The 26,116-nt window shown below is 38.1% G+C and overlaps 2 protein-coding genes across 3 annotated transcripts in view; one reads left to right on the top strand and one right to left on the bottom strand.

Annotated features, from left to right (window-relative positions):
• LOC141298972 (uncharacterized) overlaps window positions 1-562 on the top strand; it is a 3,674-nt gene extending 3,112 nt beyond the window's left edge. Inside the window, exon 7 of the mRNA XM_073829261.1 lies at window positions 449-562. Within this exon, the coding sequence (XP_073685362.1) occupies window positions 449-562 (114 nt within the window). The remainder of the gene's footprint in view (window positions 1-448) is intronic.
• Window positions 563-4,458: 3,896 nt separating this feature from the next.
• Window positions 4,459-18,133, bottom strand: parp14rs4 (poly(ADP-ribose) polymerase family member 14-related sequence 4). 2 transcript variants are annotated; one of them, XM_073830273.1, is made up of 18 exons: window positions 17,959-18,133; window positions 17,738-17,832; window positions 17,429-17,459; window positions 13,774-13,824; window positions 13,379-13,573; window positions 12,268-12,501; window positions 9,749-12,135; window positions 9,182-9,412; window positions 8,831-9,040; window positions 8,597-8,705; window positions 8,298-8,447; window positions 8,116-8,178; window positions 7,819-8,001; window positions 6,980-7,186; window positions 6,113-6,730; window positions 5,883-6,034; window positions 5,577-5,751; window positions 4,459-5,487 (listed from the first exon to the last, which is right to left on the bottom strand). In XM_073830273.1, the coding sequence occupies exons 1-18, from the start codon at window positions 18,131-18,133 to the stop codon at window positions 5,204-5,206; spliced, it is 5,550 nt and encodes a 1,849-aa protein (XP_073686374.1). In that variant the 3' UTR covers window positions 4,459-5,203. The 2 variants fall into 2 exon arrangements, with proteins under 2 accessions (XP_073686374.1, XP_073686373.1); XM_073830272.1 differs by lacking the exons at window positions 13,379-13,573; window positions 13,774-13,824; window positions 17,429-17,459; window positions 17,738-17,832; window positions 17,959-18,133 and having other exon boundaries at window positions 4,461-5,487; window positions 6,113-6,694; window positions 12,268-12,496.
• Window positions 18,134-26,116: the final 7,983 nt, after the last annotated feature.

The following is a 26,116-nucleotide window of genomic DNA, read 5'->3' as shown; positions in this document are numbered from 1 at the left end:
GCCCTAGCCCTGCAGTCTGACCAAGTATCAAAATGTAGTAGCACAGCCATGTTTCTTAACACTAAAAAGCATCCATATTAAGACAGTGCCTCAAATACAAATTTGACCAACTACTAGTTAGCCAATAATGAATTTGTCTTACTTTTTGGATTTAACAATCTATGCTTTTATGTAACTGAATTAAAAAATGAAATAAAACCAGTCTTAAAGAAAAACATAGATGACTAACTTGTAAGACCAGACTAAATCTTGTATGCAACCAGCCATGTTTCTAAACACTAAACCTCTGTTTACTAAATAATGTTGAGAGAAATATTGCTTATAAGCTTCAGTGGGACTTCTAAAATATATCCTCTTTGCTAAAAATACAATATTGACTGAGCTCATAATGTTTCTTTCAGAACAAAATGTGAGCGTGAACCTAGCCATCTCCTCCTGCACTGTTAAGTTGCTTGGTCCTGGTCTCTCAAAACTTGGCGGCCCTGGTCTCTCAGGTTCTGCCTGCCTTGAGTTGAGCAGCAGCGAGACCAAGTTTCTTGCTGCTGACTCGATTTCTCCATGATGACCCTATATCATTTTTAATAAATTGAAAAATGTCCATTTCTTTATATAGTATTCAACATTTTAACTGGATCAAAACAAAGCTGTCCTAAAACCAAAACAATACCCGTTCTTGCCTTAGGACAACTTTGATTAACTTTTTTGATTCACTTCAAATGTTGACTACTGTATAATGCTTTTATTTAAATCGGAACAATAAAAAACAAAAATGTATTAATCGTTTATCTATTTTAGATATTAATTTGTATCTTAGACAGTTATATGATAAGTTGTACAACAAAATGTTCCATAAGTGCCAAAGAAAATATGCGATGAAAGTGAAGAGACATGATAATCATCAAATCACAGTACTTGTTTGCTAACTAGATATAGCGAGCTAGCTACTTATTCATGAACAATAAACACATCAACAGCAAAACTTACTTGGTGCTGTGGGGTTCTATTCTCTTGACTGCACTCCTGATTAATGTTTGCCATTTTTCCATCACTTCTTTTAGCACATGCTCTCGTCTCATCCGCTGTAGCCGGTAATGCAGGGAACGTTGTGATTGGTTGTCAAGCCAGCCAATCAGAATTTAGCTACCTCGTCTCTGATTGGCTGGAATTATGGCACATTGTAACACTGGGTTGTGTTGAGCAAGCGAACTGTTGGCATTTAGAGAGCGTAGAGGGTAAGCATCAGGGGAGCAAGCTGGTGAAACGTTGCACACGCAAAAGAGAAGATCGACACACATACAAAAACTTATTTTAAATACAAAACTGATTTTCATGCGCTCAAAATACTTTCTTCTTTGCGAGACGGACATTTTCTCCACAAAACTCAATGCATGTGCGTGCAAAATGCACTTTTGCACGCTCAAAATATGATCTTTAGCGCTCAGAATTGTGGCAGAAATCTAATCCCATAGAAAACGTCCCCAACAACACATAAGGGCTAGTTAAAATAGTTTCTACAGTAAAACAGTTTAAATTTGTTTATGAAATGTCATCTGCAAATTGGTTAATCTTAAATTCCTTTTCACAAATCTTAATGCCATGCAAATTTAAATCATTAACAATTGCCAAAGTGAAAAGTTAACAATTAGTTTTTTATCGGTGTGTGGACCCTTATCTTCTTTGGACATGGCCTTGACCTCAATGGACTTAGCCTGATCTACTTCAGTGTCCTCAAACATGTCTTCATCTCAAGCTTCATGAAGAGCAATCAAGTTGTAGTCATGATCCGACATCATTGTTAGGAAATAAAATAGGGCTATTACATTCAAACTGGATCAATAACTTGGCTAAATTTCAGGTTTTAATTCAGAGCCTGCTGAAAACACCACCTCTCACTCCGCCATCTTCTAAAATATACTTTAAAAAAACGCTATTAAGGGAATTTTACTTCAGCACCTGAAAACCGCCAAAACCGGAAATGATGTAATGAGAGAGAGAGAGAGAGAGAGAGAGAGAGGTCAATGTAAACAACAGGAAAATGATGTGAAGAAGTGAAGAAGAAACCAAACAAGTGAAGAAGAAACTGAAACAACAGATGCTTCCATCTGCTTCCACATATTATCTAACACAATCGTCACATGTAAAACAGCATCAAAACCATAGATATGTAAAACTGTGTAACGTTATTGAATAAAAAATTTTATATTTATTTATTTATTTATTTATTTATATTTTTTATGAAACTTACATAAATTCAAGTGTTTATAAAAAACTTCAATATGGTGGCCATGATTGTTTTCACTCCGTAACATCTGTACATATCACAATATATGTACAATTTATCAAATTTTGCAACTGAGCCACAACAGGTAACAGTGTGTGACAAAGAGAGGGTGACAGTAGTAATTAGTCCACCTTGGACTTGAACTGATTTTTAACCTATTTACTTAAATAGGAGAAAAGAGAGATATTATTATAGAACTATTGAAAGGGGTTCTTTATTAAAGGTCCCATATTGTACACATTTCTGGAGGTTTATTTTAGTTGTTGATGTCCTTAAGAATATATATTTGCGGTATAAGTGCCAAAATCCATCTCAATAAATTTTTACAGCTCCTTTTTTATGAGCTCTGTCAAAAACAGGTCGATTTTGCCCATCTAATTAATATTCATGAGCCTCTCTTCTGATTGGCCTGTTGTTTTCTGAGTGACGCACAGCCAAGCCAACCACAAGTAACTAGGGTCATGTATGCTATAGCCTAGCCCAGAGCCTAGCCTGCTTTGGCTTGATGATACTCAACAGGATATTTCAGAACGATCATTAATGTTTTTTCTTTTTCAAACACCGAATGCAGTAAGCTACGTAACTGTTGCTTTAGTAAAGCCCCTTTCACAATGCGCACTGATTCCGGAAAATTACGGGAACGAGCGCTGTGTGAACAAAAGCCAGAACCAAATGCCATAAAGACTGTGTTGTAATGATGATGCACGTTATCATGCGACTCTTCACGACGGAAAAATATGTGCAAAGTGGAATGAAGCAGCGATCAGGAGCTCCTCACTATCAGCGCTGAAGCACAGATCGTTCATCAGGTTAGTTTCAGTTTAGTGAAATGTACGCGTCGCATTACATCTCACATCCAAATGTCACATGTCTTTACGGGTTGTGTGTAAAGCATGCACAGATTCCGGAAAATCACTTTGTGAATGAACCAAACCAAACAATTCCGGAACAAATCATGGGACACATTATCCGTGTATTTTCCGGAATGGCTGTGTGAAAGAGGCTGAAGTTGACGTGCCACTGGTCTCTTATATTAACGTTGTTCAGAAGCCTGTGCAATGATGTAGTTTTCTGACATCTATCGACTGAACAGCGTTTTCACAACTTATTTTCATGTTGTTGCTCAACAATAGCATGGACGCAATGTTGTCGGGTTTGACAAAAGGAGGGTGGGACGGTGGTTGGTGCTTGGGGTGGTGACTAAAGGCGGTGACTGAGTAGATCGGACGTCACATTTTTACGGAAGTCACAGCGTCTCGTGAAAAGGAACAGCAACTTTAAAGGAACACTCCACTTTTTTTGGAAATAGGCTCATTCTCCAACTCCCCCCGAGTTAATAAGTTGAGTTTTACCGTTTTTAAATCCATTCAGCCGTTCTCCTATTCTGGCGATATCACTTTTAGCATAGCTTAGCATAGATGATTGAATCCTATTAGACCAATAGCATCACGTTAAAAAATGACCAACGAGTTTCCATATTTGTTGTATTTAAAACTTGACTCTTCTGTAGTTATATCGTGTGCTAAGACCGGTGGAAATGCAAAGCTGCGAGTTTCTAGGCTGATCAGATTAGGAACTACACTTCCATTCCGGCGTAATAGTCAAGGAAGTTTGCTGCCGTAATATGGCCGAAGCAGGCGGAGTATTATCAGAAATGAGTTCCCAGCTAGTTTAGCATTTGCACATGTGCTGCGTGGTATTACTGCTCCTGCTTCAGCCTTATTACGGCAGCAAACTTCATTGACTATTACGCCAGAATGGGAGTGTAGTTCCCAATCTTATCAGCCTAGAAAATTGAAGCTTTGCATTTCCACCGGTCTTAGTACACGATATAACTACAGAAGAGTCAAGTTTTAAATAGGACAAATATCGAAACTCGTTGGTCATTTTTTAACGTGATGCTATTGGTCTAATAGGATTCAATGATCTATGCTAAGCTATGCTAAAAGTGATATCACCAGAACAGGAAAACGGCTGAATGGATTTCAAAATGGTAAAACTCAACTTATTAACTCGGGGGGAGTTGAAGAATGAGCCTATTTCCAAAAAAAGTGGAGTGTTCCTTTAAGGAGGCTCTGTGCAGTTTGCTGTGGATTAACTGTTTTGAAACTTATATGGTAGTTACATAACCTCTAGATCTCAGTTATCATGTCGATTTTGACAATATGGGACCTTTAATCAATACAATTACAATTTTGCAATGTTATGGCAAGCTTTTACATCAGTGTTGTGGTAAGGGACAGCAGGTTGAGATGGTTGCAACAACATCTTGCAATTGTCCCTACAATGACAGCTGAGATAAAACTCGGTATATTAGCTAGACACAATATCTTTGACACATGCTAGCGTGCCTATGAGAAGCTAAGTCACAATTCTTCACGCAAGCAGCTTAGACAGTATGACAAAAAATCTGATAATATATATATATATTTTTTATTTACCATGACAAAGCTGTGGATCCCATTGACTGCCATTATATGACCACAGACTGCAACAGTTTGAGTTAAAAATCTTTGTTTGTGTTCTACTAAAGAAACAAAGTCACCTACATCTTGGATGCCCTGAGGGTAAGCAGATAAACATCAAATTTTCATTTTTGGGTGAACTATTCTTTTAAGTTGTTACATTTGTTATTTTTAGTTTTATGTATGTCTAATTTTTATGTCTGCATTTAACCCTTGTACACATAATCCACATATATATGCTGAACACAAACTTTTCCTTGTAAGGCAGATTTTTGATATATGAAAACAAACAACTGCTGATTAGGGCAGTTAAAGAGTAAAAGGGAATTGTGAGGTTAAACAACTACAGTGAGTGTCAGGAAACCAGCTAAAGCTAAAATGGGACAGTCTATTGTCTGGTTCAACTTCATCAAATCAATGTAAAATTGCAACAAAAAACACTAGCTGACAGCTGATCTCATTCCTGAAAGGTGATTAGGTATTCTGGGTAAGCCTGTACATCATTGAAGATCACAAACATGGTTGGGTTGTTCATGTTGTCAGTCACACTGTTATAGAGATCAGCGCTATTGGAGCTCTTCGCAGGGGGAACAGAAAGGCCTTTTTTTCCTTGAGTGAATTCACCAACAAGCACCCTGACAAGGTACATGCGTTTATGTCCTTTGGCCTCAGGTGCAGAGTAGCCTTGGGCTGAGCAATTTGGGTCCACAGCAAAATATGAACCATTTCCATACATGGCTCCTAAAAACAGAACAAGAACAAAAAACTATTGTTTAAAAAGACAAATGCAAATAAGTGCAAATAAAGTTCATACTGAATTTGACTGATACCATTCATGCCAGCGAAACTGCGATTAAAGCCATGATTGTTGATCTGATCTGTCTTATCAGGGCCAGTGCCGTGGAAGAGAAGCTTTTCATTGTTTTTGTGCTTGTTTTTATCTTCCAGTTCCTCCTTTTTGATCATGTAGTTTTTCCAAAGTGCACTGTTTTGAACTCTTTCAATCTAAAAACAAAAATAAATCTCTGGTTTAGGCAAACATTAGATTTACAGCATAGTATTAAAATGCTAAAAAACAGAAACTTTCAAAACTAATAAATTGGAGATTTATCTTTAGTATAGTAGTCTAGTCTTACTTCAATGATGTTATTGGTTAGATTGGTTCTCCTGAACTCTTTTTCCACATCGGCATATTCCTGTGAGCCTGCTGTGAGTTTTACAACAACAACTGACTGTCCTTTCATGTCCTCCCAGTTTGAAGGCAGAGGGCTTTGAGCTGCAGCTGCAGCTATGGACAAAAAGAACAAAAACATGCATATCTAATCTTTTTACATGATATGGTATTTAAATTATACAATTTTCTTACCTTGCAGATCTACTCTATTCATTTCAATCCTTATTCCTCTTCTTGAGGCCTCTTGGCGAACTAAATCAGCCTCATATTCATCATCTTTAATCTTGATTCTCACTGAAGGTTGTTTCTTCCGGTAGGCCTGTTCCAGGTCATAATTGGTCAACATATCAAAGTTTTTGACACTCCGTCCATTTTCCTGATATTGCCACTGAACCATACTGCTAATGAAAAACGCCTCACTTCTTTGTTTTTCGTTCCTTTCCACCTTTCTGATCATGTCTTGAATTTGACTGTCTGCACTTTGAACATCTCTTGTCAGACCCTCCAGTGTGATGACAGAGTCTTGGCCTTTCTTCTCAAGCCGGACACTGACTGTGAGCTCCCTCTGCATGGTGTTCAGCAATTCTGCATCTTCCCTGGTGAAATGAGCAATGGCTGGATCACGGATTGGGATGGTCACATGTTCCCGTAATATCAGACTGTTAATCATGTCCCTGGCTTCACTCAAATCCTTTGGTGTCTCCCCACACAGTTGAAACACAACTGGCTCAGTTTCTTCCTTTACCATCACAAATTCTTCATCTGTGTAAGACTCTGATCTTTCCCCCCAAAGTAAATAGTGAACAGAATCTTGAAGAAAATAAACAGAGACATTACTGTGATTATATAATAATTACTGTATTTAAAAAAAAGAATGGATGGGATTAGCATACTTTTTATAATTCTTTATGGAAATTCTGAATGTCCCCACCCAAACAAATCTTTTTTTCCCCAGGTACATTGATTGATGAAAAGAAACAGATGGATCAGTTACTATATTTTAATAAAAAATAGAATGGGATTAGCATCCTTTTCAGCACTTTTTTTTTTTTTACTGACCTTTAATTTTGGTAAACAGACTTTTATCCTCCTCCACTTTCTCACCAGATCTTCTGATCATGCTTTGCTGAAAGTCTGCCACCATGTTCGTCTGGAATATAAGAAACTTCACAAGCCTTACATGCACCGGTTTCTTTTTCTTTACAAAGTCAACAACTGCATCAACCATTGCATCTGCAACATCAGCTGGATTTGCTCCACCCTGACCTAAAGATTTATAGACAAAAAAAAATAAAAAATAATAGTGAGTACTTCATACAAAATGTAAGTTAAAAAGTCATAAAGGAGAGATCTAATGCTATTTCATGTATTCTGACTTATTTGCACTGTTAAAGAGTTTGATTCTCATGCTAAGCATGACCAAAGTCTCAAAAAATCAGTTAGATGTATGATAGGAGTTAGGAGTATTTCTGTGGCAAAGACACTTTTTCAGGTTTTGTATAAGTTTCGAAAGTATATGGCTTTGTATGACTTTGAATGGGCACTTCTCCAGGAATGCATCTTATTGGTTAGCCATAATAATTTAAGTCAATAAAATTTTTGTGCATTGTATTTATGATCGATGTTACAGCTGGCAGACGATATCTATGCGAAGGCTTGCTTGTGCTTGTGATTCTTTAGCTCTATTCATGGCACGCTTTCAGGAGTTTGACTGTTTTTGGAAAGAAGTGGTACAGCTGTATCTGTCTTTTGTAAATCTGATAAAACTAAAGACTCTTTAGAGATATGAAAGAGGCAATACTACTCTCTAAGTATATGTCCTTTTTAATTAAATATAAAATAAGTAAATAAGCAATATTCCTATTATGTAGAAAGTACGATCACACAAAACATCTTACCAGTGCCAAGAGCTGGGAAGGCAACAGAAGTAATCTGGCGTGACTCACATAACTTCAGAACAGACAAAACAACATCCTTAATTTCTGATGGACTATTACGTCCAGTTATATGGATGATGTTTCCACATGGAAGCCGCCCAGCTGAGGTCACAATCTCTGTTTGTTGTGTGCTTGATGATCTCACTATTGAAAAAAAAATTACCAATAGCATCTAAATTTTATTTTAACGCTCTTAATGTATACACAAAGGTATAATTGTTGACCATCCATAAGATGTAGATCTAAAAGAATACAAACCAATCTGTGAACATTCTTTTTCCACTTGTACTCCAGCAGCATCTAAAATTGCCTTGGATACTCCTGGATTACAAAGAGAAATTGAATGTTACATAATAATTCTCTTTGAATATCAATTAAATAATAAATGAAACTGAGATTTATTGAAACCAGTCAGACAGTATGTTTGAACATGGATTAACCTGTTTTAAGTGAAAATGTAGGATTTGAGGAGTTGACAATGGCATCAGTTTTTTCTTTAGTTATGTCTCCTGATGAGACCTCCAGAGTCACTTGACCCAGGTGCATAGTGTGCACCCCAAGAGAGGGAGATGATGCTTTGCCAACAAGCTCTAAAAAAAACAAAGATGTATGTTAAATCTTTGCAATTGTATTTTGTCACTTTTCTAAATATATTCTGTGAAATTTGGATTAGAATATAAATTATAACAATATGTACTCAAAAAATAAGTATGATGCACATTTAGTAAGAAAGTGTTACCAGAGGTCTGAGCTGATTTGCCAGAAATATTTGTTTTAGGCATGACATGTCGATGTGCTCCTTTTGTGACGGGACCCTGAATCCCATGTCTAAAGGCACTAGTAAAGCACTAATAGATAAAGCACAGAAATATACAAGATAATATTAACATGAGCATCTGTGTTAGATTATTATATTAGTCATACTGCTTGTGTTTTTCATAGTTCTTGAATCTACTATGGTTTTCACACTCACCTGAACACTCTCTTTGTCAGAAGGGTGCACAATCACAGTTACCTCACAAAGCTTTGTAGGCTTAAATTCCTGGAGTTCTGTCAACATGATTCTGGCCACAAGATCTTTAGGAAAGCCAAGATTCCCAGTCCCAATAGCTGGGAAGACGACTGAAGCCATTCTTAACTTTTCTGCTTTTTTCAGGCAATTTCTAATGATCTGATTGAGTACCTTTTAAAATGTAAATAAATATATTATAATCTTTAAAGAAAGTACCATCAAAATAAATTAGTGAAGCCTACATATCACGCACATTTGCCATATCATTTAATCTTAAAAACAAACAACAGGTAACAAAGTTGTTATTCTCACCTTATTTTCTGAGCCTTGTTTCCAATATGGGCAAACAACATGAAAGACTTTTTGACATTTGAGATTATAACCATCTGTGATGAGCATTTGACCATAATTCAGTTTTTTTGAATGAGCAGCTCTGGTGATTTCTGACTGGAGCTGATGACCAGCAGTCTGAAGGAGTGCATTGGAGACGGCGCCTTTACTGAGGTCCAAATTCTCCGATATAGTGTTAACAATGACGTCAGCCTGCAGAAGAAACAAAAATGACACGTCCATTGAAGAATTTGGTCACTGCTAATTACAATAAAAACTGTTTAAAATACTTCACTTTTATCTCACTGCACAAAAAGTATCTTGTCCAACAAAATTTACTTGGCAAGCAACACAGCAGAACAATAAGCAGGGGAGTAGCTTGCGGGGTGGGGGGTTAAGTGACAAAGCCTATGGTACACTTGAATATGGTACATTGAGAGTGACTGACCAAATCGACTGGCTCTAATCGACTGGTTTTAACTTTTACTAATTACTAAAGTAAATATTTGCTATGTTCTTCCAGCTTTTTATAATTAACAATTCACTTACACTTGCATCCTGGATGTTCCCTTTACTCAGAATGATTTTTAGTCCCTCTTGTGTAGTTTTTCGCTCAAGAACACTTAACCCTTCAGATTTATCTGATCTGCCAACATAGTTCGAGGCTTCTCTTCTCCAGTCTGCTTGTCCTTCTCTATTATCACGGCCTTTGGCACCTTCAAACTCGTGGTTTCTTTGACCATAGTTTCCATGACCATTTCCACGATAGCCTTGTCCATAGTTACTATACACATGGGGTTTGGTTTGGTGCAAGAATGTAATTTTGGGGTTATAAGCAGCAAACTCTTTACTGACAGCTTGTGTCATGGCATTCACAGTGCTGTCATTATTGTCAACCAAGTGATATTCAGTTAATGTGCTATTAGAGCCTCTGCGGTTGTGATCCTCGATGTTCTCACGCACTTCCTTAGCGATTGATTCAGTGCATAGGTCGAGAGGACAACCAAATATCCCCGAGCTAATAACTGGAATTGCAATAGAGGAGCAGTTTTTGATTGAAGCCTGGTTTAGACTTTCCCTTATAGCACGTCTCAGGCGTTGCGCAGTGGTACGTCTGTCTGAATCACTAAAGCGAGGTCCAACAGCGTGCACCACATATTTACAGGGGAGACGACCAGCACCAGTGATGATGGCATCTCCAGGCATCAGAGGCCCATTTTGTTTTGTGTGTTGGTCACAATATTGCTGCAGACATGATCCAGCAGCTTGAAGAAGTGCTAAAGCTACACCACCGCTGTGGTTCAGATCTTCATTAGCAGCATTGACCACAGCATCAACATTGATCTTGCAAATGTCTGCCTTCCTGACAGTGACAGTTACTCCACTTGGCATTTGAACCTTACAAGTGACCTGGCCAAAGTCTTCATAATTATCTTCCATAAATTTCTCCTCTTCCACCATATCATCTTCCTGAAGAACCACCACAAATCTTTTTTCCTTCAACAGCACTGAGAGCATCATTTTACCCTGCTCCATGAAGTACTTCTTTGCTCCTGCTTTTTTAAGGAGCAATGTGTCCGTGTAGAGACCATCTGCCAAACCTTTAAAGAAACTCATAGCTGGCTGGACAAATGTACGCTCTCCAGACAGCCTGATCCAGGGTCTCTTTAAATCAAAATTCACCTTCATCTTATCAGACTTCATAAAGTGCTCCCACTCTTGTGATTTTACATTTTTTATGAATTCAACCACTGCATGTGATTTGACACGAATGGTTTCTTCAATTCTAGTGTGTTTCTCAATGAAACATTCTAAATCTTCACTAACCTCCATCACTTGTTCTCTAAATCCGGTCACTATTACTTTTTCTCTCTGTGAGAGGTTTATAGACAAAAATCTATTTTTTTCCAGCTGTTTTTTGAGATCCAGCCACTCTGGCATTTGAAGGACACCCTGATCTTCTACAGTGAGGTCTTTGGATGCCAGAACCATATTCACCGTCTTCTCTGCCTCATTAAGTGCTCTTTCTGTGCTCGCAATCACAACAACATCTTCATTTTCGACTGTGTAGACAGCAGTTATTCCATGAGATATGAAGAGATCTCTGGACATTTCATCACAATCCACTGATCTGAGAAACTCCAGGACTGAATGATCAATCCGTAAGGACTTACGCTTTATATTTATTTGCTTCTCAAGGACCCAATTTTTGAAGGCAAGTGTCTCTGTATTGAGACCTGAAAAACATAGTCTGTTCATTTTTTTGTTGTAGTCAATGTGCAGGTGTGGAGAAACAACACTTTTCAGGCCATCTTGTTCAAGCAGAGAGTACATGGCAGGAGAAATCTGCATGTACTCTGTCATGCTGTTCTTCTCTCTCGCCATTTGATTTATTGCTGTTGCTAAAATTTTGTCTATTATAGGTTTCAGTCTATTTATCTCATGGGTCATTCCTGCCAGTATCAGCACCCCTTTAGAGGCATCCAAATCTGTAAAAACCTGATCTTTTACTACTTCCCTAACATCACTCTCCACTTTAGACCACAAGGTGTGTGACACCGGCCACTCAAATGTTGTGTAGTTTGAGATGATTTCCTTGAAGACATCAATGGTATTTTTACTCCAGCCATCAGTGTGTTTTCTAGTATTTCCTTTCTGTTTCAGTAATGTTGGATCAGGACTGAGCAAAACTTCAAGTTTGTCCATGTTTATATGGCAAAAGTGTGAGCTCATCTGGTCTTTAATAGTGGAAATATGCCCTTTCTTGAGGATGAACTCCCTGATGGCAGGATGTACACTGACTGTAATGGGTTCAGGAAGCTTCAAATGTGGCTTGTCGCCACCATATAAGGCCGTATTCAGTGATTTGAAGTAGGGATATATCTTTACTGGAACATCACAGATGTTATTCGTTTGCTTTAAAACTCTCTCTTTGGCTGAAAAAGATTACAGGTACAAATGTATCACATTGGAATAAATGTATTAAAACTGACAAAATATGGTAGAGAGGTTTTAACACACCTAGAACTGTAACAACAAAGGCTACCAGCAATTGAACATGTATTTACCTTCTTCCTCCTTAAAGGTAATAATGGCTGCTTGTTCTGATGGAATTGTGATAACTTCCTCTACTGGACCGCCCCATTTCTCATAATACAGTTCCAGCAGCATATCGCTGTTGATGGCCTCAGCTGGAAGATTCTCCACCCGCACACATGTGCTTCTCTCCAGTGCACGGGCACTCAGATTATTCTTTTTGAACTTTTCATATGTCCTGCTGTCCTCAAGGAACTTTACTGCAGCTGTCAGAAATCATACCAGACACATTTATTTAATAATAAGCATACTGATAATGTGAAACTGTATATACCATTAAAGCATTAAAGATGTCATATAATCACAGTAATAGGAACACAGTGATTCTTTTCCGTAAACCAGTTCTTTTGGGCAATTTACGTTTTACCAGTTTGTTTACATCATCACATAATGATGTCATTAATACTTAATATTAGTATCCCTGCAGGTGATAAGTCATGTCTAAGCAAAGCTGATTTGTAAGTATTTTTATTTAATTAAATAATTAAAATGATGATTCATTATTCCTGCACATTGCAACTAACTGACAGCTGTTGATAACATCCTGAATAAGTTTACTACATTAAAGTTGTGCAAAGCACCCAGAAATGATTTGCAAATGCTTTTCAAATGTTTTATATATCTAAAGCAAAAATGTGTATAAACAGAAACCATGATCCAGCTCATAAAAACTTAAAATATAATCTGCATACACAAAAAAATAATTGATATTACTAAAAAGGACCGGTTCAAAGGAGCAATTTGTTCAGTAACTGGAGATCAGAAAACAAAAATCTAACTTTCTTTTAACAAGGTTAGACAAACAAGGTAAACATATATTTCAGATCTAAGAAGTCATTCCCAGGTCTGAAAAGACCATCATGTAAATCTAAATCAAGATCAACCTAAATTTTGCAAAACATCTTGATTAAATATTATATGACCTTTTTTTTTTTTACATTATTTTACCATTTTTTGCATATACATGTATTTAATAATAATAATAATAATAATAATAATAATAAAAATTGAAAATGTTTTAAATACATAGCACACAAAAAATATATATAATGTAAATATTTGTATAGGAATAGAACAACTTGCCACTGGGATTTTTAAAGGTCACAACTGCTTTTCTTATTTCTGGTATTAATTCCATGCTAAAGTCATTTTCAGGAAGACTGCTGGTGTTCTCCACCAAAAGAGTCAAAGCATCTTGTTTAACATCATCTGGAAGGTTCTCCAGGACCACAGCACTTGACTCTTGAGGCTTCTTCACATCACCATTACTTTGATCTTCTGGAAGATTAAAAGTGATACATGTTTAAGTTCACCTACAGTTAAATTAACCATAAAAATAATTCAAGATCATTTTATATCTACCGGGTAAGTACCTAACTGTTGTCTTTACCACTGATGAGGAAACTGTTATCAGCTATAACAGTAAGATCACCAATAAAAAGATCACATGTACATATACTTCCAGATAATTAACTTACTTGGTTCTTGTAATCCACATGCCTGCTTCTGGGAGATCACACCATCTTGGCCTTGAACACAAAAAAAAAAGATTTGCACTACAACATAAAATTTTTCTTATGCAAATGGACGAAGTCTAAAGGTTTCATTGGATGCTGATATGATTCTTTAGGGTCTTAATGAAAAATCTAACATGTTTTGGTTACAATTTCTCAATGGTATTGTTAAAAACACTGTTTTTACCATGTCAAAATCAGCTCTGCAAAAATCAACCTGTTCTGGTGGATGTTACTTTAAATGTTAATGAGCTCTGTTCGCCCTGCCCCTCTCTTCTCTCTGTGGAGTGACGAGCCTGTTTACTTTAGCCAAGTTTAGCCATGAAACTTGCTATAATTAGCACATTATTAAGAAAGGCGATTGCAAAGATTAATTAAAAAAAAAAATAAATTATGCTCACTTATGCAGTAAGTGACGCTGGATCACGAATGAATCGCGCGAACATAGACGAATTATGTAGACCGGGAGGTGAAATTCCCTTCACAAACAAAAGTTATCCACTCTCTTCAGCGGCTCAGATGTCGGGAGTAAATTACGACCACTATGTTCATTATTATATCCAACAAGAGAACACCTCAATCACTTAGGAGCCATCCTTGTCTACGTCTCTGTTCCAGCATTGAAACAATGGCGATCGGACTGTTACAGCTCATTCAAGGCAGGTCTAAGGTAAGATGGCCTTGTCAATCAATCTATTGTGGGAGCGGCCTTCATCTGTGTGACGTCACACAGACAAGATGCTGAGAATGGCTTGATTTGAAAAAAGGGAAATTATTTTTACAGATTAAATAAAAACCACTGGGTGGATTTTTATCATTATACAGTGTTTGTGTACACACAATGCCAACACACATTTATGTTCAAACAACATGTAAAAGTGAACTTTGCATGCAATGACCCCTTTAAGTCTCCCTACAGGCAACTAAATAATACAAGATTAATTGGTACAGTCGTGGTCAGAATTATTGGCACCCTTGGTAAATATGAACAAAGACAGCTGAAAAAAATAATCTATATCATTTATCCTTTTGATCGTTCATAAAAAAAAAATACAAAAATCTAACCTTTCATCAAGCAAAACAAAAAGTAATTTAACCCTAGAAATTGGTTATGGGCCAGGACTATAATTACAAGGCAACACAAACATTGCCTTAAACCTTCATCACAATAAGAAAAACCAAAGAATATTGTTCTGATGTGCAGCAAAAGATTAAGCCTCACAAAATAGAAAGGAGGACGACATGGAGATAGTTTGTCTGGCCAAAGACTCACCAAGGATCGAAGCTGTGCTGCTGTTTCTTTCCCCCAGAGAGAAAGCCCGGTGCTTCATCTATCTTCCTCCAAGGAGGTTGAGACTGGGGACTCACCACCACAGTCCCTCACATATGACTTGTGCTGCAGCCAAGCTTAGCATCGACTGGCCAGCCGAGAAGCAGGAGGTTCGTCACAAAAGTAAATTAGATGATTGTCTGATTGTAACCGTCATGCCAAGGCCTTCCACACCGAGGTGTGGAGATCATGGGGCAAACCATACTTATCCCGACTCTTTAGCCCAACCGTATCGACCTACTTCTATGGGCTGAATGAGAAGGGATATGGGGCGATGCCAGCGGTGGAACAGACGCTTACGAGCTATCTCTCCCAAGCTTCAGAGGGGCTGGTGTCCTTAGGCCAGCTGACACCCTTGCCACCCCCAGTGCTTCAGGGCTCAGTGGGCTTTGACGGGCAAAATTCTCAGCTGACACCTTGCACGGCGCAGGAATGCTCATCCCCTCAAGGGAGGGTGCTAGATTGTTCAGATCGGTCGTTTCCTGTCGGTCATCCGCTTCAAGACACCTAAGTGACCCCTCTAGCCACACCAGAGGCCAGCCTCGAGAGGCTGGTTACCTTAGTAAACTTTCTGGCAGCATTAAGACTTCTGCCAAATGTCTCACAATGGGTCCTGCAGACTCTAGAAAGAGGCTACAGAATCCAGTTTGGTTCTCATCCGCTTCATTTCAACTGGGTCATTCCCACACTAGGGGGCCCTGAGAAGACTCTGATTATAAAAAAGGAAGTAGACACTCTCTTGAGGAAGTGATAAAAGATAAAGTCCGAGGACTGGTTTGTAACAATAGATTTCTTCCACATATCCATCCTTCCTCAACACAACAATTCCCTGAGGTTTGCTTTTGGGGGTGAAACATACCAATATCGGGTTCTCCCATTTAGCCTGTCACTCTCACTCTCATCCTGGAGATGCTGGCCATGTTTTGAGCCCTGAAACACTTTCTTGCAGACCTAAGGGGACATCATGTGCTTGTCCGTACAGACAAAGTGTTCACGGTGTGTGTTCACTACTGTGTGTGTGCACTTAGATGGGTTAAATGAAGAGTATCAGGGATCTTCAGGCCTTCAATCTCGTTCCTGGAGTTTGCTTCAGGCATGGTTAGAGCATTCCTTTACCCAAAGCCTGGGTATGTCTCTAAAGTGCCCACCTCTATGCCAGGCCCCATAGTACTACAGGTTTTCTGTCCTCCTCCCTTCCAGGAAGCAGACCAAGAAAATCTTAATCTGCTCTGTCCAGTTTGAACACTGGACGCCTACTTCCACAGAGCTGCCCTGTGGTGTAAGTAAGACTCTAAGTAGGTGGGTGGTCAAGGCCATCTCACTGGCCTATAAGTCCTCTGGCCTCCCGTCACCAATGGGGGTCAGAGCGCAATTGACACGATGTATGGCGGCCTTCACCATGAGTATGGTCCTGCAGGACATTTGTGATGTGGCGGGCTGCTCTTCTCACACATTTGTCCACTTTTACAACCTGGACCTGACACCTACCCCGGGTTCCCAAGTTCTCTCATCTTGATGTGCTTGCCAGATACACACTATACAGGGTCTCGCTCGTATGGCGCAGTGGGTATTCTTATTCCCAAAGCGTTTTGACAAAGCTCAAGTTCCTTAAGAGGAATGTCTCCAGGTTATGTATATGTAACCATGGTTCCCAGAGGGGAATGAGATGCTGCGTCTCCTTGTCTTATTCGCTTCATCAGAAGCTAACATGTGCATTTGCCAGTACACCTTTATGCTTCCTGGTTGCTCACGTCATCCCGCTCATGATGTCTCGCTTCTCTATTGGACTAATTCCATACGTGCTTCAAGACACGGTCAGGCAAGAAGGTGTTCCCAAAGCCTTGGGAACCATGGTTACATACATAACCTAGAGATGTTTCCACACAGTACTGGCACTTCAAACTAGACTGGCTTCTATGGTCAGATGAAACAAACAAAAAAAGTTGTTCTTTAATGTTGTGTGCTAGAAATCTTACAATGAGCCTTGTTTGGATCTTCCATCAGGAAATTAGTCCAAAATACAATTATTTTACTTAAATGAGAGGTTATTTATTTATTTTTTTAATACAAGTTCAAATTATTAACAATGCAGACTCATTTTCACATTCTTCTTTGTTCATATTTACCAAAGGTGCCAGTAATTCTGAACATGATTGTAACCAAGTTATTCCTTCACTACTGAGTGAGAATGAGTGAGTACATCATCAACAACAGGACAACAACATAACCAATAAAATATCACATGCATGTAAGCAGCCAGAGATCAAAGTCCAGATGGTTTATACTTACTTGGTTCCTGATTTCCACATGCCTGCTCTGTCTGAAACCACAAGTGTAAAGCATTTATGAGTACATAAAAAAAATGCTACCAAACAAGTAGAGCAAGTTATTTTTTTTCTGCCCATTTTTTAACAAAACAGAGAAATGACAACCATCTTCCTAGAGAAACTCTAAAAACATGTCTAAGTATGTACCATAAAATAAGATTAATATTTTTATGATAAACCTTATTATTCATAAATAGTGTTGACTTGACTCAGTCTAAAGGATTTGTAGAGCAATAATTTTATATTTTGCAGCAAGTCTCATTATACTCACCTTTTGTCCAGTGCTGGGTTTGTACACTTTTAACTTGATTTTCTGATTGTCAGTGGTAATAATGTGTTCTGCCTTTGAGAGCACACCATCTCGACCTTGAACACAAACAATTACTCTTAGTCAGACACGTCACAACACAGCATTTTTCTCTCACAAATTGAAAGGACTTTCATAAAATGTTATTTTGTTAACCTCTTACACTTGTTGTTTTTAGCACTTACTGTCAGATGATTTGAACACAATCGTAGCAAAGTTGCTCTTATCATCATATTGCACGACACAGTCTCCTCCCTGAGATTTCTTTTTACTCTGAAAGTAAATCTGAAGTTTATTTTTCACAGTTTTAGTGTGTTCAGACCCCCAATCTCCCTCTACAATGACAGGATAATCATCCATGATGATTCTTTTGGTTACTGAGAAAATGTCTTGCGAGTCAGTGTTTATAGTTGAACCACGCCCTCCAGCTTGTTTCTTATTTTCACTTTTGTTTCGTGGTTGATTTACTGTAAAACCTGTGACCTGTTTTTTTTTTAAGGCTATTTGTGGCAGTACCCTGCAACCAACAGATGGCAGTATAGCCTTATCTTGACTGTTATGAATTTTCAGTAACAATTAAATCTATTAGTATGTTTCCATTCATAGAATAGTAGACAAAAAGTTCCTGGATGACAACACTTCCAGTGAGATTCTTAAGAGCTGATCTGATGGACACTTTACCAACATACATAGGAATGCCTGGTGTTACGTTCCCCTCCTGTCTAAGGGGGAAGTAGCAAAAGAAAAAGCATTAATAATAAAAAAAGATGGAACACACTTTAGTGAAGATGACACCAGTTTAGATATACAAAAGTAGAGGTAGAGTGACGTAACACAGGGTATACAAAGTTAGTTCACAAACTGAAGAAAATATTGTGAAGACAGTAAGACAGTTCTGAGGTCTTTGGAGTTGCAGGAGGCAAAAAGAGTGTCCCGATAGGATCCTGTGACCGTTAAGTTCTGATTAAGTTGAGCAACAATTACACTTCTAAGGACTTATACAGACATACAATACTGGATAAGGTTTTGCTTAAAACTGTGAGACCTGACAAATCAATCTACAAGTTTTAGTTCTAACCCTGTTCTTGGAGATCTACCTTCCTGCAGAGTTCAGCTCCAACCCTGATCAAACATACCTGTCTGTAATCATAAAGTGCGCCTTCAGATCGTAATTAGTTGGTTCACTTGTGTTTTAACAGGGTTTGAGTTGAACTCTGCAGGAAGGTAGATCTCCAGGAACAGGGATGGGCAGCCCTGCTCTATTACAACCCCATGTAAGATCCAGCAGTCAAAGAGGTTTCCAATCGATTTTTCAGGATAGGCACCTATAGGACAGACCATGGCATTATTAATTTTACTGCAGAGGCAGATTTTAAGTATACAATGTACATTTTAAGTATATGATGCACAAGAACCACTAACACTTTTTTTGAACAGGTTCATTGAATCAAAACATCCAAAAGAACCGGTTCATGTAAATTATTCATCACTTCTTGTGACACCTTGATATCATTTTATTATTTCATTGTTTTTATATACATATTTTATATTACACAGAAATATAAAAAGTGCCACAGAAAATAAGAATTATTTGAAATGTTTAAAGCACACAAAGGGCTATGACTAAAATATGCAGGCAGACATTATGTCAAAACGGCAATTAAAAAATTAATACATAGCCTACACTTGTTTTACACTCTTTTACGCACACATCATGAATTAGTGCTGCCAAGTCTGTGGTTTTCCCGCGGAATTGGGCTACCTTAACACTGTTACCACAAGTTTTTTTTTTTTTTTCATGTCCACGGGTCCAACCCTGGCAACCCTAAACTGTGTCTGTGCTTAACAATAAATGTTTGGAAAAGTTTAATGTATATTAAAACTAAAAAGAAGGAGGAAGTCCAACTCGATATATTAGTTAATGTTGAAAAATAACTAATTGTGTCAGAATCACAAATGCTTGTCTTGTCTAGCTTTGCGATGCACATACTCTGTGCACTCCGGTTAGAGTAGGTTGAAAAACTCCCATCTCATTTTCTCCTCCAACTTCTAAATCATCCTACATCACTGTTTTACCTTTTTTTTTTTTTTTTTTGTAAAGAGTGTTTGACCCTTCTTGCATGATCACTTTGTAAACCCTGGGTTGGTACTTCTGCAGCAATGTAGGATGATTTTGAAGTTGGAGGAGAAAATGAGATGGTAGTTTTTCTACATGTCCTAACTGAACCTTAATGGATTTACCCTCACAGTGCAGAGCACAGCGTCTTCTAGACATGATGCTATCCACAGGAACCCGCTACAGTGTTTTTTTTTTTGGGGGGGGGGGGGGGTCAAGATTTCCTGGGTCTGCGCACGCAACAAGTTGGCGGATAATATGCTAATGTTTCATGTTGACGTCAACATTAAACAGCTTGGAATTCGTTTTCAAAAACGACTCGTTTAAATAACTCAGAATCGACTCTTTCTTTTGAGAGACACTAACTTTATAAACAGTGCACGTTCAAATTCTAAAACTAGATGATGTTTTCATTCATTTAGAGCTGTGTTACACACTGTATGAAAGGTACATTGCAAAATTCCATAATAAGGGCATTTTAAAACCAAAAAGAAGGAGGACCAACCAAATATAGTTAAAAGTGAAAACATACTAATTGTTCCGGAATATAAATATCTTGGAGTTATTTTATACTCTCATTTAACATTTTAAAAGCATGTTTTAAAAAAAAAAGTTTGTGGAGTGACACCTCAACTTATAAATTTGAGTCAACCTTTTATAACTGCCTTTTTAGTTTTTATAACAGTTTTTATAACAGTCTTTTTCTTTTCTTTTCCTTTTTGCATATATATATATATATATATATATATATATATATATATATATATATATATATATGTGTGTGTGTGTGTGTGTGTGTGTGTGTGTGTGTGTGTGTTTTTGTGACATATCAGGACACAAATTTGTGTAATAACATGGGTATGACATAGGTATTACAAGGAGAGGGTGACTTATGAGGACATTGCCCATGTCCCCACTTTTCAAAAGGCTTATAAATCATACAGAATACGTTTTTTTGAGAATGTAAAGATATGTACAGTCTCCTGTGAGGGCTAGGTTTAGGTGTAGGGAAGGTGTAGGGTGATAGCAAATATCGTTTGTACAGTATAAAAACCATTACGTCTATGGAATGTCCCCACAATTCACAAAAACAAACGTGTGTGTGTGTGTGTGTGTGTGTGTGTGTGTGCGCGCACAGCATAAATGAGTACTCCCCCTCTAAAACTTTACAAATTCAGCAATAACTCTTTACTTAGATGTCAAAGTCAATCATTTCGGATCCAAAAGCAACCAAAATGTTCTGTTGTTGATAGAGGAGGAGTACAGTGAGAAGTGCCTGGTACCCACAGTGATGTTCAGTGGTAGTAAAGCTCTTATATAGGGATGTATGAGTGCTGGAGGCATGAGGGAGTTGTGCTTTATCAATGCTGTCATGAATTCACACAGCATTGTACTTGAAATTTGAAACAGAAAATGTTGCCTTGTTGTGGTAAGGGACAGCAGGTTGAGACGGTTGCAACAACATCTTGCAATTGTCCCTACACTGACCCCTGAGATAAAACATGGTATATTAGCTAGACACAATATATTTGACACAGGCTAAGTATGCTTATGAGAAGCTATGAAGACAGATTTAATTATATGACGTTACAAGCTTAGACAGCAGCTTAGACAGTATGACAAAAAATCTGATTATAAAAAAAATACTTTTTTACCATGACAATTGTTTTTTGTATAAGGTATGTGGCTGATTTCTTCTAAGAAGGGTTAGGAGCTAACTAAGCATTTGCAGTGTGAATATCATCACTGTAGCTCATTTCTGACTAAAGAAATAAGCCATGTTGCAACTGGCCCTTGTTGCAACCATCCCTACACTCCTCTATTTACTGTCAGGTGATTTGCCCAGAATCGTAGAAAAGTTGCTCCCATCATTATATTGTACAAAGCAGTCTCCTCTCTAGATTTCTTCTTACTTTGAAAGTCAATCTGAAGTTTATTTACACAGTTTTAGCATATTCAGACTCCTAGTTTCCCTCTACAATGATGGGAGAAAGGCATTCATCCATCGTTATTTTTCTGGTCAACAAGGTAATGACTTGCGAGTTAGCTTTGATCATGCCCTCCATCTTATTTTCACTTTTGTTTTGTTTCAGTCCACTTTCGTAAAAAAGTATAATGGGTCTGTCCATGAAATTATCATTATTTTATTATAAGTTGGCCTATTTTCTGGGGGAACAGGAAGGCCTGCATTTCCTTGAGTGAAATCACCAACAAGCACCCTGACAAGGTACATGCGTTTATGTCCTTTGGCATCAGGTTTAGCATAGCCTTGGGCTGAGTAACCTGGGTCCACAGCAAAATGTGTACCTTTCCATACATGGCTCCTAAAAACAGAACAAGAGCAAAAGACTATTGATTTACAAAAACATTTAGCTGATCTGCCACTATTTTTTAAAGCTTCTCTTCTCCAGTCTGCTTGTCCTTCAAAGTCTCTATTATTATGGCCTTTGAAACCTTCAAACTCTTGATTTTCCTCACGTCCACTGCATTCTCAAAATTCTGGCCATTTGATAAAACCTAGAATATCAAAATCAAATGTGGGCTGTAAATCGTTTTCCTATTTAGCACCCAAACTTTGGAAGCCAACCAGGGGTGCATTTCGCAAAAGCATCGCTAACAAACTAGATTGCAAGTTCCTTCACAACCAACATAGATCAACGAATCTATGTTGGTTATGTTGTTATATGGGAAACGCACCCTAGATCCAGTCTGTATCCAGATCGCATGCAGCCACCCGGCTCTAGCCCATATACAGTCCAGATGGTGGATCAGCACCTAGAGACATCTTGAATGTCAACGGAGACCATGTCAACTAGGTAAGCCCCAGTGAAGACCTCCTCACCTAGACAGTCATCGGCACAACACCACAGGAGCCAGACGAATCCACTGCACAATCTGACTTTGTTGTAGCCTGGAATTAAGCCATTGGTTTCTTCTGGCCAGAGGAGAACTGGCTCCTGACTCAGCCTGGTTTCTGCCAAGGTTTTTTTTTTTTTTTTTTTTCCTCCATTTCTGTCACAGATGGAGTTTTGGTTCAATGCCACTCTGACTCTGGCTTGCTTAGTTGGGAACATTTCATTTCTGGCAATATTGTCGACTTGATTACACAGATTCGATCTAAAATGAACTGAGACGATGACAATGACATCACTAAATCAATAAGGAAATGATTTTAACTGTAAATGAAATGTTTACTATTGTTCTTTTGCATTTTCGACACAATTTTTCTGTTAAGTACTGTAAAGCTGCTTTACGTCATGTGATCATTGTGCCAATCTGTCACCAGACTTTAAGCCCATGGTCGGACCTTGCTTTTCTACAGGCAGGGGTGCCTTCAAAAAAAGTGTCCTAGCATATTGTTGTCACAACAGATGCCTTCAAGGTCAGTTAGAACAAGGTGCAGGTCTTGCTGATTGCACCAACTGGCTCACCTGGACCTGGTTCTCAGATCTAAAGCTCCTCCCGACAGCCCCTCCCTGGCAATTGCCCTCAGGAAGGACTTTCTTTCTCAGGGATGGGGCACAATTTGGCACCCATCTCTGGAACATCAATGTGTTGCTCCTGGATGGGACTTGGAGAACTTAGTGTCTACCACTGCTTGTGGTAAACTACTTATCACTCCAACAGGCAGACTTATGCCTTGAAGTGGAGTCTCTTCACTAAGTAGTGTTCTTCTCGCTGAGAAGACTTCCAAAGATACCTGACCAATGTTGTGCTTTCCTTTCTCCAAGAGTGATTAGAGCAGAAGCTGGAAGATGTGTTGAATTTGAATTAACTCTCACATCATCATGAGATCCCAGGATTGTTTCCAGAGCTCTAACCACTCCATTCCAGGAGTGGCCCTTGCATCGCTGTGTCCTGTCACTGGCCTGTGCATCTATGTGGACCACACGCAGAGCTTCAGAAGCGCTGAGCAGTTTTTTTGTCTACTTTGGAAGTCAGCATAAGGGAAAGGCTGTCTCCAAACAGTGGTTGGCCCATTGACCATGGATGCCATCAGATAGCATACTGTGGTTCTCATGTCTGTTCTCAGTTCACTTATAGTGTAATGTTAAAGTAAATGCAGTGTTGCTAAAGAGAGTTGGCATATTATATGACACCTTTTATACATATACATATATATATATTGTTTTGAAAAAGGTAGTTACAACAACAACAATAATAACAATGAAAATTATTCATATATTTATTTTTATATGAAAATTTAAAGGTTTTTATGTAAATAATAATTAAATTCGCTATAGAAGCAAAGCAACTTGCCATTGGGATTTTTAAAGGTCACAACTGCTTTTCTTAGGCCTGGAATTAATTCCATGCTGAAGTTATTTTCAGGAATACGACTAATGTTCTCCACCAAAATACTTAAAACATCTTGAATAACATCATCTGGAATGTTCTCCAAGACCACAGCATTTGATGCTTCATGTTTCTTCATGTCCACATCAGTTTGCAGGACACTTTGATCTTCAGGAAAATTAAAAGTGACATATTTATGTTAACTTAACCATCAAAACAATTCAAGATCATTTTACAGGCAAGTCCCTAAGTGATGCCTTTACCTGAAAGAGGAAATTGTTTTAAGTATCAGCTATAACGGTAAAACAACCTAAAGAATACATGTACATATTCCCAGATTATTTACTTACTGGGTTCCTGCGCCACATTGCGAAAGTAACATGGAACGATAGTAACAAAGCGAGCCCTGACTATTTGCATTTTAAGCTATGACAGCACGCTTAGCACACAACCCTTGACAGAGCTGCCAAATGTCATGTGATTTTGTCAATGTTTCCCATTTTTCAAGTACAACTGTTAAGTTGCATTTACCTTAGCATTTAACCAGCAAAGGACCAGCATAAACCAGCTAAAACCAGCATCCCAGCACCAAAACATACCTAACCGCATATGCTGTTTTTTCAACACGGTCTTGATCGGGAGCAGTTAAATAATCGTAATGGCACTATGCAACAGAGGATTTTTGGACAAAAAACGTTTGCGACAAGCCTCCAATTAGGGGTCAGGGGTGCAAATCGGTCTTAAAATCGGCCTTAAATCGTCTAGTGTGCAGCCAGCTTTAGTATCATCAGGTTTGTTTGGGCAGTAATGGTACTCTACAACCAACAGATGGCAGCATAGTTTTATCATTATTGTCTGAAGTCACTGATTAAAATTTGTAAGGGTCTAGACATTATTTACTAAAGATAATTTCTCTTCATAATTTTTTTAAAATGATAAAATAAAATACTTTTTTGTAATACCCTTTCTGTCCTCTCCATTGTTTCTGAGTAGCTCTAACAGTCAAATAGAGCAGGTTTAAAAGTTTAAGCTTCTAAGACCTTTTTAAGACCTAATGCACAAATCTCATAATTAGCATTCATCCAATCACATTAAAGTACATGCAAACTTTTATTACAAGATGCACCTCATGAGAATTGGCCTGTTATTAGTTGATCTCCTGTCACCTTTAATAGTTTAAGTTCAATAACAGCTCCTCAACATCATTAGCCTTTATTCACCCAACTATGAGGGTCAGGGAAAGATCGTCTGTCTAAGGTCTGGTATAGTACTGCTTCATGTGCAAGCGCAGAGCCCTAAATAAATGATTATTACTGACAGCAACACAGAGTCCTGGCAATTACCTCCCTCCACACACAGAAAGAACCACAGAGCAAGGAATTCACAGTCATTTAATTAGAATATAACCACAACACTAAGCATGCGAACCATGCCCCCCTTCTGACCATCCTTCATGAAATATTGAATTAAGCTCCTCCTCTACAATCTTTCCATCTGTATGTACTACAGCACATCCCTGTAAAATGAAGCAAATACACACACACACACACACACACACACACACACACACACACACACACAAAGAGAGAGAGAGAGACAAGAGAGAGAGATTGACTATGCTTCATTGATTTTGTATGCAGTGTTGTTACAGAAATCGAAGGAGAAGTCAGCATGAAGTTTTTTTGAGGATGGTACGCTATTTCTGCTCTTGGTTTTAGAGAGTAGCCAATGACGTTAGTGGAAAACTGTGAGCTCAGCTCACAGGATAAATTAAGGTATGGTGCTCTAGTAAAATTTACATGATCAAAACTGACTTATACAAGGATGGTCTTCAATGAAAGCAATAAACCATTCTTACAAACTGTGACATGTTTCCACAGTTATTAACATGGTAAGTCTAACAGACTTTCGTTTTAAAAAAATGCAAAATA

The sequence above is a fragment of the Garra rufa genome, chromosome 23 (genome assembly GCF_049309525.1).
Source record: "Garra rufa chromosome 23, GarRuf1.0, whole genome shotgun sequence".
In the NCBI taxonomy this organism is placed as follows: domain Eukaryota; kingdom Metazoa; phylum Chordata; class Actinopteri; order Cypriniformes; family Cyprinidae; genus Garra; species Garra rufa.
The sequence above is the reverse complement of the archived record's forward strand: the minus strand, read 5'-3'. Positions and strand labels throughout refer to the sequence as shown.

Excerpts from the sequence above, each read along its gene's own strand:
- parp14rs4 (XM_073830273.1), bottom strand. The coding sequence starts at position 18,133 with ATGGATGATTATCCTGTCATTGTAGAGGGAGATTGGGGGTCTGAACAC. Across the intron at positions 12,502-13,378 it reads GACCTTTAAAAATCCCAGTG|CTGCAGTAAAGTTCCTTGAG; the intron begins GCAAGTTGTTCT and ends GATTTCTGACAG. Across the intron at positions 9,041-9,181 it reads AACAAGGCTCAGAAAATAAG|GTACTCAATCAGATCATTAG; the intron begins GTGAGAATAACA and ends ACATTTTAAAAG.